Source organism: Mauremys mutica, chromosome 21 (genome assembly GCF_020497125.1).
Source record: "Mauremys mutica isolate MM-2020 ecotype Southern chromosome 21, ASM2049712v1, whole genome shotgun sequence".
NCBI classification, from domain to species: Eukaryota; Metazoa; Chordata; order Testudines; family Geoemydidae; genus Mauremys; species Mauremys mutica.
The window spans coordinates 12455278-12469066 of NC_059092.1; the positions used below are offsets into that span (position 1 = coordinate 12455278).

The 13789-nt window shown below is 36.7% G+C and overlaps 1 protein-coding gene across 1 annotated transcript in view; it reads left to right on the forward strand.

The window, feature by feature from the left end:
* VPS13D (vacuolar protein sorting 13 homolog D) overlaps window positions 1-13789 on the forward strand; it is a 185819-nt gene that overhangs the window by 36482 nt on the left and 135548 nt on the right. Inside the window, exons 25-32 of the mRNA XM_044995998.1 lie at window positions 202-384; window positions 3377-3608; window positions 4783-4993; window positions 6392-6563; window positions 7791-7903; window positions 8402-8611; window positions 11396-11661; window positions 11871-12004. Of these exons, the coding sequence (XP_044851933.1) occupies window positions 202-384; window positions 3377-3608; window positions 4783-4993; window positions 6392-6563; window positions 7791-7903; window positions 8402-8611; window positions 11396-11661; window positions 11871-12004 (1521 nt within the window). The remainder of the gene's footprint in view (window positions 1-201; window positions 385-3376; window positions 3609-4782; window positions 4994-6391; window positions 6564-7790; window positions 7904-8401; window positions 8612-11395; window positions 11662-11870; window positions 12005-13789) is intronic.

The window sequence follows — 13789 nt, forward strand, 5'->3', positions numbered from 1 at the left end:
TCAAGAGCCATAATAGGAGGAAGCTATTTCATATTAGATGTTAGAAGCAGTAGAAATAAATCTTACCTTTAAAAATGTATATAAAGAGAGATTACAGAAATGACCAGTGGTATTATAGGATTACCAGAAATGGTTACATCCTGGTAAATTATTCTGTGGCACTTCAAAGTATCTTTTAAATTGTTATGTTTATTCCACCAGGTGAGAGATCAGGCACAGCGAACCTCCCGAGTTTTTCTTGACATTGAAGCTGGTGCTCCTGTCCTGCTTATCCCTGAAAGCTCCAAGTCTAACAATCTTATTGTGGCTAATCTTGGTAAACTAAAGGTCAAGAACAGGTTTCTCTTTGCAGGCACCCCAGGTACCTTCTCATTAAAAGACAAGGTAAGAACAATTTTGTATCTTATCTTTCTGAATTGAAATAATATCTCCTATTGATGTTGTGTATATTGTTTTGCTGCTAATAAAATTGTGTCAGAATATTGAATAAAATGTAGAAGTCCTTCAATTCCTTTGTGCAGCTGCCATCCTCTTCCAATAACTAGTCATTAATGTCAGGATCTGAACCAGCTGTCATAAGTCAGACAAAATTCCCATTGGGTCAGTAGAGACAAGTTGGGCTAGATCTCCAAGAATAACTAGAACATCCTTGATAAGCCAGGAGTTCGAGAGCAGAAGTGGTGTGATGTATTTTCTCCTTCCTCCCCGACCCTTTAACAAAGCCAAGCATATGTTCTTTGGTGGGGAGCAAAATTAAGCGAGACTGATATTGAGAAGGGCAGCAATGTAATTTGTGTAAGGGAATGTATGTGGAACCCTCCTATTCCGTCTCCACCTCCGAAGTAGGTTGTTTGGGATCAGTTACTTATAAGGAAGCAGCATTTGGCAGGAGAAATGGAAAAGGGCTGACAGACTGAGATTGTAGCTCAAAAATGAACTGGTGTCAAACGCTGTTCCCCCTTCTGCTGATGTTCAGAAATGTTGTTCCACTGGTGTGGACAGTGGACTAGTAGCAAACTGAGATCGATCCCTTGCTTTCGGGATGCTTGATGCCTCTGATCCTTTATCCTCATTTCTTCCCCAAACTGTGGCTGAGATGGCCATCAGGGAATGTGAGATGTGTCTACTACAAGGTGATAATGAAATTCTAATGGAGAATTGACACGCTGCAATGTTGCTGCATGAACAGATTAAAATGGGATTTACATTAATATTTGGGGATTAGGGAGAAGCTGTGTGAATGTCAATCACTAACTTTTTGCATAAGCCGTTGTATTAATAAATGTTGAATAATAGAAGATGTGTATCATTTGGGGCCTTTAATTGAATTTTTTTTCCCCTGCTCATCCTTTGTTTTTGAGGATTTGATTTTGCAAAGCAATGCATACGAGGATCCCATTTTATGTGAGGTATTAATACATCTTTGCAGAGTATTAGGTGCTCATTTAAAGAAAAAAGATCATTGTGGAATTCAGCACTTTTTCACATAATATAAAAAAATAGTTTATGTATTAAAAAAAGGTGCATTTTTTTTTTTGGTTGCAGTGATTTTGTAGAATTCCACAAGGATTGGATTTGGGTTTATTTTGCAGTGTTCTTACACTTATTTCTCCTTTAAGTTTTTCACACATGCCTGAAGATGACCATGTTTGGATTTTTACATAACTTTGTGGATTCATGGATGTTGTGATACGATTTTTGGGTTGCATGTTCTTTCTTTAACTTTTTTTTATTAATTAGGAATATGATGAAAGTTGCATATAAAGAATCCTGTCCAAAAATGCCTTAAACTTTACAGCTAGAAAAATTCCTAATTTAAAGCTAAAAGGAAGGTCTTGAGGGAAAACTTAAAGATATGGAAATTACTTAATGGCTTATGAGAGGGGGTGGCATTCTGTAACATCTCAAATACAGTAAGATGAAAGAGTGAAAGTGAAAGAGCAAATTCTAGTAGTAGCACTGTAGGGGCAGGAAAGTGAGAAATCCAAGACTACTGAAGCAACTGGGGAAAATAGGTGGTAATTAGCTCAGGCAGGTGAAATGTTAAATCTAAGGGGTGTGTTTAAAAGAAAAAACAACAAATCCCCAAGCCCACAAAGATAACTTTGAATTGGATTTGGGGTATACAGAAGGTGTGTAACCCCAGTAGCGTTCAGTGAGAAGTATACAAGCATTAAAGTGGGGAAATAGACCCTATAACAGTAACAAGTTTTTAGTTCATTTCCCACTGTTCAGAAAACCCAGACAAATTAAAAAACAAACCACCAACCTTTCATGTAGGTTTGAACTAGTAGGTCCCTTGCAACCCTCGGATGTTAGATGCTGTCTTTTGAAGATGGAAAACTTTAGTGCATGAAACTTTTACAATCTGAGTGAAGAAAAGGTATAATACTAAACACAAACATAAACAAAGCTCCTCTTCGTTCTGGGGAATTGTAATGGTAAAGATGATAAATTAGTCTGAGGCAAAGAGATTTGGGTTTTTAAGGTGTTTACTAGTGGGGGGAAAACAGCAAAGAGTCCTGTGGCACCTTATAGACTAACAGAAGTTTTGGAGCATGAGCTTTCGTGAGTGAATACCCACTTCGTTGTTTGCTGCTTTTACAGATCCAGACTAACATGGCTACCCCTCTGATACTAGTGGGGAGTTATCTTAAATTGTTTTACTGCACTTAGGATGCATTTTTATGTCATGTCAAAGGTGCCTAGAGCATATAGAAAGGCACCATTTTTAACATTTCTATAAATGAATGAATACATTATGATTTTTGTAGTAATTTGCTGTTCACAGTATTCCTCATCTGAGGAATATGATTATGAAGAGTAGTTACTATGCTTTCAAAAAAAATTTTTTTTAATCTATAGCAGTCGTCATTTTACCCAAGTGAGCAAAGGCCTGAAAATAATTAGCACAAAATTGATCATAAAATGTATGCAGTCTGACACTTCCAGCTATATCAGAAATATCCAAAATACAACCCCCTTAAAAATAATAATTAAAAAAAAATTTTTTTTCTGAAACCTTAAAAAAAATTAATATCCGTGTAGATTTTTCACTCCTATTTTTCTAAATGTATTGTACTGTAAATCTTATTGTAGTGAAAAATTAAGAGATTTTTTTACAAGTGAGGGCAAAGAGCTCATGTGTGATCATATGACTTCATTTTGGAACTGTTATAATATTTAAGGTGGGCCACAATTTTGAGTGACATTTTTTTTTCCAAATAGATGACTTTGTTTATGGTTCGTGGTTATATCACAGCTCCTACCCTTTATACTTTTTAGAAAATTACTTCATGAATATTCTGTGTATTAATCTATTTTAAAATTAGAAGTCCAATCTCTATTGTAAATGACTGTGTATTCCTTTCCTTAGCAGGATTCTGTTCCTTTTTCTTCACCACTGGGAACCCCAAAACACAGCACAAAGAAAATAACAAGTGCAGATGAATCTAAGGGGGTCATGAGCCTGAAAGAAGGGTTATTCATGAAATCATCTTCTGGAACAAATATTACGAATCTGAAAAGTGAGTCTGGATTGAGTACATTGACTAAGCAGCAAGGACAACCACCAAAATCACCTGTTGCACAAATCTCTGACAGTCCAGGTACATGAGAGATAATAGAACAGCCTACTTAACTTTTCTTCTTTTTAATGTCAATTATTCATTTTAGTCTAGGAGATACCTTATATGGCATGGTTACTTCATGGTTTTAGGGTTGACCTTTGTCTGTTACTGTTCATGTGAAGAGTGTAGGAATGTCCGTCCTTCCTTTTTGTACAGTTTGTAGTTAAATTTAATTTCACTGTACCATAATAACATTGATAACAGAAGCCTAGGAACAGAAAGGCATTTGAGTGCAATGGTGGAAAAAACCTAGATAGATTTCCCTATCCACTGCTTGCCCACAGAGTTGTACTTCAAAATCTAAGGTTTCATTTAAGTTTTTAAAAGAGATTTTAATGAAATATGAAAACTAAAAATGTGTCCAGTACATTAGGTCCTATGTTGTTTGTTTTGATAGTCAATTTATTGTATGCTCTCCCATATTTTCAGGTCACAGGTTTTCGTATTGGCAGGACATAACTGCATAATAGAGGAAAGAGGAAGCTGAAGGTTTGGGGGGCAGAGTAGCGGACATTTGGGATTTTGATTTCTGGGAATGAGTAATAAGCAGTTTAGATTTGAGGGCATGAGTTAGTTAATGGTGTTCAATCCAACTCCCATTGAAGTCACTGGAAGTATTTCTGTTGTCTTCAGTGGGAATTAGGTTGAGCTTTAAATGATCAGCAGTGATATAATTAACAATGTTGTGATTTGTACATTTATTTTTAGGTTTCAGAATTAACAACTCATTGAGAAGAATGGGGAAGTTTACAAGGTGGCTCTCCCCCACCCCCACACACACTTTGTCTGGAAACTCCAGAAAGATGTTACTACACGATTCGTGTTTTTAAGGTTATGTTTGCAATCACAAGGATTAGAAACATAACTTTTGCCTAAACATGAAAGTTTAATTCTGGTGCACAATTTTGCTGCATGAGGTGGATTCCATGACACATTCTGCACCCACATAATTAAGGAATTCATGGTATAATACCTATGAGTTAATGCTTATGTGCATCAAATGCCACAGTGTTGGATGCAGCAGCATAAGAACATAAACAGAACAGAATTATTTCCATAATAAAGTCAACTTTCTTCTGCAATAAAGTCGGTGGTTTCATTAGTTCAGAATGTTTAATCTTGCTTGATATATGGATCTTGTGTATTCTTACAGAGGATCATATCTGCCTGTTAGACTGCATTGTGGTTGATCTGCAGAACATGGACATCTTTGCTGCAGAGAGATACTCTAGAGAGTATTCTAAGGCTATGGAGGACACCAGTGCAGATCTGACCTTCCCTTCCTACTTTGTCAGGCAGACAGGAGGAAGTCTCTTAACAGAACCTTTTGGATTGAAGCTGCAAGTAGAGAGAAACTTAGACAAGTGAGTTTTAGTTATCTGGATAATTTCATACTCTATACTATGGTTTAATGTATATTGTTAACTCCACAACAGATTATACAGTTTAGATTCCCACCTTATTTTTACTGATATTTTGAAATATTGTTACCCATGTTACACAGCCCAGCAGTTTGTAAGTAAATATGATAAGGAGCACTTCACACTATAGTTTTTTATATGTATTTGAAAATAAGGACCAAAAAAAAATCAAATTTAGGTGCCTAGGATTAAATACTTAAATCCATATTGAGGCACCTAAGTATGTTCCTTGATTTTCAGAGGTGCGGAGTACCTGCATTTGGCATTGACTTCAGTTGGAATGACTGAATGCTTAGCATCTCTGAAAAACAGGCCACTTATCACAAAAGCCTCCATACTCCACTTAAGAGCTCTGAGGCTGAGTATGCTGTCTTTCACTGAAGTTTCTAACTTGCCCAATAAACCCTTCTACCAATCCTCTCCTGTTTCCCCCCACCCCTCTTTTCCCATCAGCAGAAACCCCACTTCTCTCTTACTCTTACCCTTTCAACTAACTTTCCTTCCTACTGCAGAAGTTGTTTTAATTACCCTTTCTCTCCACTGGTTCCACCCTGACCTCCTATTTGTTTTTCCTGGCCTGTTCTTCCAATGCACTCTGCTTTCCATCAGCTGGTTCTAAGCCTGAGTGGAAGGAGTTAGAGGGTATTTCAAGAAAGCTCCCAGCAGTGCAGAGGCAGGGCCAATTAGGAATTATTCCAAACAAGAATCCTCATTCAGCCCCAATCATCTGATGGTCAGAAACCCATTCATACAGGCACAAGGCCCTTAGCAAATCCCACCCCCCAAACCATGGAAGTGGGAGCAATGTGCAAAGTACTAAACACTTGAAGCGGGGGTAGTATTAAGCGTTAGTATTTTGCATTTTTTAAGAAGTGTTTTTAAAAAAAGCTTTAGGCATTTTCTTGAACGTCTATAATTCTTACAATGATTTTATATTTATCTAATAAGTAGTCAAGAACTTGGGTAATTTTTAGGCTTAAAGTAAAATTTTCAAAAGCTCTTAAGTGACTTAGGTGCTTCAGTCAGACCCACTGACTTTCAATGAGACTTCAGCACTTAAGTCCTTTAGGTGCTTTTGAAAATTTTACCTTAAAACACTTAAACACAATAATGAGTCTATGATTTGTCACTTAAATTGGTGATGTCTTGGATGGAAGAAAATCTGCCATTTTCTCCTATACCATTGAAACCCATATCTGGGTGAGAGATGCTGCAGTTCAGTCAGGGAGGTGGAACTCTTTCTGTGGAACTGTTTTCTGTTAGATAATTTGTTGTTTGTTTTCCCGGGCAGTAGGCATTGCAATTCAAGGTTTTATGATATAGATTCTTTTTCTTTTGTAGGGAGATGAGTCATGCAGTTCCAGACATATCAATTCATGGCAATCTGTCATCAGTCCATTGCTCTCTGGATCTGAGTAAATATAAACTGATTCGAGGACTATTGGAGAATAACCTTGGGGAACCTGTAGAAGAGTTTATGCGACCATATGATCTGCAGGATCCAAGAATTCATGTAAGAGAAACTTTGAGTTCTGAGCTTAGAACTTTGAGTTCTATTAGGTTAAAAACGTGCAAAAAAATCCTGTCTAGAGTTTGTTAAAAGACACTGTTTCACTGGTAGGTAAAAGTTTTAGTGGAAGAACAATGGTGGTTGTGAAGTTCTCTGTTTGAATGTGTTTGGGAATTCTCTGTCTCAGGAGCAATTAGAGAAATAAAGAGGAGAATGTGTGTCATTTCTATCATAACCTGCTATTGTCACTGCTTGTTTCAGAGATGTTTTGAAAAGAGATTATGAACAGTAGTAATTGTCCATGGATAGTAGTGGCATTTAAACAGGCTTGCTGATTTAAAAGAAAAACAAAGTGTTCAATATTATAAACAAACATGAAAACTGTGAGTTTTAGTGAAAACTCTAGTGTGGGTTTTCTTAGATGCCTTGTAGCAGAGTCCTGAATGTCCCCTACTCATTAGACACAGCATCAAATACCATCCTTCCAGAAAGACCGGACAGCACACCATCTGGAACAAATCAGTGTTTGTCGTTAGCTGATGGAAGGAGGAGCTGAATATCAAATTTAATCTTTGTACCTTCTGGGGATCTCTAGTACTGTCTTCACAGCACACCGATCCCTTATCTACCATGAAGGCAAATTTACATTTTTGAAAATTTACCAAAACCACGCAGGGTTCCCCAAAGATTTTAGACAAGGCTGCGTGAATCCTTCGTGGTACTAATATGTGCACCATATAAGTGTTTATTTTTAAAAAGCACATCCTTAACTAGTTAATCATTTGATTAGTACTTGAGATTAAATTTAAAGCTTCCAGGGAAGGGAATTAATTGGAATTGAAAATGTAGTTGGGTTGCTGTTTCCTTTTAGCTTTTTGGTGAAAAGCCTGGCACGTAGAGTACTTTATTTAAAATAAATAAATGAAATTGTTTCACAGGCAACAAAATTATTTATGTTCATTATAGAAGGAATTTAAAACTATTCTTTTTTATAAAACCAATGGAACAGGTTAGTTGACATTACTGTGGAACTGAATTACATTTGTTCTAGTTTGTGGTTACAGTTCTAAGCTTTAATTTTTCTGAAGTATGTTAATCAAGTTTAGTTGAGAAAACACTATATATGGCCTCATAAATGTTTGCTTATTTTGCTCATTAGAAAATTCTTAAATCAAGGATCTGAAATAACCAAGGTGTTTTATAGGGAATGTTGGTGTTTTCCGTTTTCAGACTGTGTTGAGTGGAGAAGTATATACCTGTATGTCTTTCCTTATTGACATGGTTAATGTGAGTCTGGAACTGGTTGAACCTAAAGGAAAGGATGGACTCAGCTCATTAGCCAGGTATGGCTTTGATTGCTGCTTTTAGTCTGAATTAATGCTTATTAAGTGTAATAATTTTCTTAACATTGTGATATGAAGGAAATAAAGTATGCTGATTATACAAATTGATACTTAAATATTTGTACAGAATGCATAAGCTAGACGGAGTCTGAATTAGATGGTTTGATGGGAAAGTATTGTATTACTCTAAACCTCTTAATTTCCTCGCCTCTCCCAAGTTGTATTTTGGAATAAGAACAGTCACCTAATAGTTGAGCTTTGCGAGAAAAACCCAAGGGTTCAAATTCCAGATGGGTTGACTCAGCCCTTTATCCTTCCAAGACAGATGGGATTCCATGCAGTTTGGGAGTTGAAAGACTTTCCGGTTAATCCTTAAAAACAAAAGTCCCGTCTGCATTTCATAGACACTTGAGATTCCATGGCTCTTCTTTTTTGTAGGAGTATATGTAGAAAGAGTCTTAACAATTAATTATTTTTCTTTTCATTTAAATCTGCCAGATTTGACTTTAAGAAATCCAAGTTGCTTTTTGAGAGTTTCTCAAATCAAACAAAATCTGTTAACTTGGTTTCACATTCTATGATGGCATTTGACACTCGTTATGCTGGGCAGAAGACCACCCTAGGCATGCCCAATGTGTTCAACTGCATCTTTCAGTCATCAAAGAACAGTAGTAATAAAGGAGCAATACAGATTGAGTTGCATTTCAGGTAGGTGAATCCAGGAGCTCTTTTCTTTATATCATATTGGCGTATGAATGCATATATACAAAAAAGTATTCAGTGTTATTGTAGTGATGTCAGTCAACAAGAGAGACAAGGTGGGTGAAGTAATATCTTTTATTGGACCAACTTCTGTTGGTGAGAGAGACAAGCTTTTGAGCTTGCACCAAACTCTACTTCAAGTCTGGGAAACTTACTCAGAGTGTCACAGCTGAAGACAAGATGGAACAGATTCTTTAGTGTAAGTAGTTAACACATTTCAACGGACAATTCAAGGTGAAGTGGCTTTTATAATCAGAGAACATCAGTATTTCTTCTTTATCATAAACTCTTCTTTACCCTTACATTTTGTAATTTTCTAAAAAATTACCTGCCTACAAATGAAGTTTTTATCATATACATACATATGATATGTATTTAAATTATTGAATTTTTATTCAAAGGGATTATGCACCTGCAGTTAAAATAATTTTCCAATAGATGTCGCTCTTTCCTCTTTTGGAGAGTTAAATAAATCCAGAAATGGCGCCTCATCTACATAACATATTTCAACAATAAATACCCATGCTCCCTCATGTAAGTGGGCATTTAGAAGTTTGAGTTTTGTCCAGTTCTAATTATATGTTGTTTGAAATGGAAGGTACCTCATGATGATGTAACCATGTAAGAAAAATGCATGTATTTTGTACATGGCAACATTTAGAGTTCTAAATGTAACATCTTTTTATTATTTTTTTAGTGGGTGTGTTGTCTCATTGGTTAAAGGAAGGGAAAGGGAAGTAAGACTGTTGATGTATTCCGAATCCTGGCACAGACTCACTGACTGAACTGAGACGAGTCATCTGATCTCTAACTCTTTCACACTTCATAAAATTAGTGTGATACCTCATAGTGGTCTTGTGCAGCTCAATTAATGTTTGTAAAATGCTTTGAGCTCTTCTTATGAAAGTCACTAGAGAACGCAGACTGATACCAGTTTTTGTAATATGTTGCATTAACAGTTCATGATGCATAAGCTTTTTGAAGGCTTGTATCTTATAAGACTGTAACAGGTACCTGTGTAAATATCAATATTTGATACATAGGTTCTAGGAATATATTGTACTGTAACTGTGTAGAATAAAGTGGATCAGGAACATGTGATGGCTTTATCTATTTCAGTGGCTCTCAATCTTTCCAGATGACTGTACCCCTTTCAGGAGTCTAATTTGTCTTGCGTACCCCCAAGTTTCACCTTACTTAAAAACTACTTGCTTACAAAATGAGACATAAAAATACAAGTGTCCCAGCACACTTTTTTTTTTTTACTGAAAAATTGCTTGCTTACTTGTTTTTACCATGGAATTCTAAAATAAATCAATTGGAATATAAATATTGTACTTACATTTCAGTGTATAGTATACAGAGCATTATAAACAAGTCATTGTACTAAATTTTAGTTTGTACTGACTTCACTAGTGCTTTTTCTGTAGCTTGTTGTAAAATTAGTCAAATATCTAGATGTTTGTACCCCCGGTACACCTCTGCTTTAATGTACCCCCGGTACACCTCTGCTTCTCCTAGGGGTACACTGGTCTATTTGAACTAACTTAGAATAGCTACAGATGTTTAGGAAGAACAATTATTATGGTTATACTGGAGATTTTCAAATGTAGTGCTTCATATAATCCTATGAAATGGTTGTGGCTGACCCTAGTATTTGTGTAAAAGGGGAGTTAGTTTGAGCTTTGTTGAGATCACATCATATGAAATATAGTGCAAATGATTAGTAACGATCTATTTTATACTTTTTTATTGCTGAGTATCTTCTTGGCACTAGATACAAGATTTTGCAGGGTTAAGTGATAGTCTTACCCTGGCTCTTGCTTTAGAAAATAACCCAAAGAACCAGTGAGGGTGAAAGGATTTTACTGTTAAAGGCTGGGAATGTATGTCACTTCTCACAAAAGAATTATGGTTCCTTAGGGACTGTACAGTTCAGAGTGTGTCAGAAAATAGATTCATGGGTATTGAAATACTTGAAATATTTTCCATTTAACATGACCAGACATAATTGACATTCCAGATAATTAAGTCAATTTTTTTGTCCCTCCAGAATGTGGTGCTAAAAAGTTCAGTTAGGGTAGCATTTTTTTTTGAATGACAAAGAAGCTGCCGGTGCTACAAAAAGGAGACACATTATATTTCTAATTTTTCTAAGAGGCATTGAGCCAGGTTTAAATTTCACACACACTACATCAGAAGTGACACAGAACAGACTTTTTAAAAATCTCTAATAGATTCCAGAAAACTACATGTAAGCAGGTTACATTCACATAAAATCCACTATATTACCTGTTAGACTCATAGCCTTATAGACTTTAAAGTCAGAAGGGACCATTATGATCATCTAGTCTGACCTCTGAACAATGCAGGCCACAGAATCTCACCCACCAACTCCTGTAGCAAACCCCTAACCTATGTCTGAGTTGTTGGAAGACCAACCAAATCGTGGTTTGAAGACCTCAAGCTGCAGAGAATCCTCCAGCAAGTGACCCATGTTGCAGAGGAAGGTGAAAAACCTCCAGGGCCTCTGCCAATCTGTCCTGGAGGAAAATTCCTTCCCGACCCCAAATATGGCGATCAGTTAAACCCTGAGCATGTGGGCACCCGATACATAGATCCTTAATATCAAAATTAATTCCAAGGTGGAAAGTCATATGTTAGAACTAAAGAACAGATTTTACTGCATGTGAAATTGATATGATACAAGCTCTTCATTTTTTTTTTTAGATCTACTAAGGATTCCTCCTGTTTCACAGTTGTTCTGAACAACCTTCGTGTATTTTTAATATTTGACTGGCTGCTGCTTGTTCATGACTTTCTACGTACTCCCAGTGATGTTAAAAAGCAAGATAATCTGACTTCTTCCCGACAACGCAGTTCTAGCTGTGAAACAACTGTAGTTCCGAAAACAGTGAAGAGTGGAGTAGTTACAAAACGTTCTTCTCTCCAGGTGACTACTGAAAAACAACTGGAAGTCAAGATTAATGTAACGGGTAAATACATACTGTTTTATGCTTACACACATGAGAATAGACTGTTTGCCTTTAGGAGCTGTCAAATTTACATTCCTCAGAATAATGCTGAAGCAGAGTAAAGTCAGGTGCCTGGTGGATGGATAGTTAAAATTTAGAGGATTCTTAAAAACGGTGTAAATGAAGTTTTCAAGTTTCACAATTAAGTATTTTTCATTTATTTTGGTCAGGTACTGAATTTGTGGTAGTTGAAGATATGTCTTGTTTTGATACCAGTGCAATTATTCTGAAAGGAACCACTGTCCTCACATACAAGCCCAAATTGGTGGATCGTCCTTTCTCCGGTAGTTTGTTTGGCATTGAGGTAAGGTGAAACTTCTTGGATTTTCTAAGCATTTATTCTAATGTTGGATTAACCGAGTAAAATGCTCTACTATTAAACCTTTGATTGAAATGCAGTGACAAACAGAATATATTAAAAACTGTCTCTGAAGTGCTTTGTTACCATAGCCTGTTAATTTCCTTATCAAATATTCTCAACCTGTTGCAGTATAAAGGCCATTTCTGCACTGCTCCTGCCACAGTGTTATAGTACTTGGCTGGAAACTCACCAAACTGTCAGTCAGGTACATCTTGTCAATGGGCTAACCTTTAAACTTGAATTTGCAAAGGACTGTTGTCTGCAATGGTATTTCTCACATTTTTTTTTTTCAGGTGTTCAGTGATTATGTATGTCTTTGATTTTTATGTTAAGCTTTGTTAATATATACCTGTGGAAATTTCACTTCTGAACACCTATATATAGTATGAAGTAGAGAACTCTTGGATCTTTAATTTGTATATATGTAGTTTGCATACTAGCTTTGGAGAGGTTGGGGGATGTTGCTAACCTTGCATAGCACTGATTCCAACTGTTTATCACGGTATATGTAGTTTGCATACTAGCTTTGGAGAGGTTGGGGGATGTTGCTAACCTTGCATAGCACTGATTCCAACTGTTTATCACGGAATAAAATATAACCTTTGGGTTTGAAGCTAGTTGATCTGAGTTTTGATTCCCCAGATACATGGTGTCAAGTATCAGAGGGATAGCCGTTTTTAGTCTGGATCTGTAAAAGCAGCAAAGAATCCTGTGGCACCTTATACTGCACCATAGTAACTCTAGCTCAGGAACCAATCCATGCAACAAACCTCGATGCCAACTCTGCCCACATATCTACACCAGCGACACCATCACAGGACCTAACCAGATCAGCCACACCATCACCGGTTCATTCACCTGCACGTCCACCAATGTAATATATGCCAGCAATGCCCCTCTATGTACATCGGCCAAACTGGACAGTCTCTAAGGAAAAGGATAAATGGACACAAATCAGATATTAGGAATGGCAATATACAAAAACCTGTAGGAGAACACTTCAACCTCCCTGGCCACACAATAGCAGATCTTAAGGTGGCCGTCCTGCAGCAAAAAAACTTCAGGACCAGACTTCAAAGAGAAACTGCTAAGCTCCAGTTCATCTGCAAATTTGACACCATCAGCTCAGGATTAAACAAAGACTGTGAATGGCTTGCCAACTATAGAACCAGTTTCTCCTCTCTTGGTTTTCACTCAACTGCTAGAACAGGGCCTCATCCTCCCTGATTGAACTAACCTCGTTATCTCTAGCTTGCTTCTTGCTTGCATATATAAACCTGCCCCTGGATATTTCCACCACTTGCATCTGAAGAAGTGGGTATTCATCCACGAAAGCTCATGCTGCAAAACGTCTGTTAGTCTATAAGGTGCCACAGGATTCTTTGCTGCTTTCCCAGATACATGAGGGTTATAGATTTGTGATTCCTCTTTAAAAATATTATATATAAAATTCCTGTATATAAGACCTAGAAATGCTAGCTGATAAAATATTTGAGATTCCTTTCAGATTTGGGATTTGGAAAGTTTTTTGCCAATCTAATAGTTTCTTTTGTCATAATGATACTGTAATTGAAACACTTTTACTAAGCTGTTGGGTGGATATAAGAGCTAGGTCACCAGTTCAAATCCAGGTCACGTGAGGAGTGACGGTTAGTTCTGAAGAAGTGAGGTATTTTACCCACGAAAACTTATGCCCAAATAAATCTGTTAGTCTTTAAGGTGCCACCG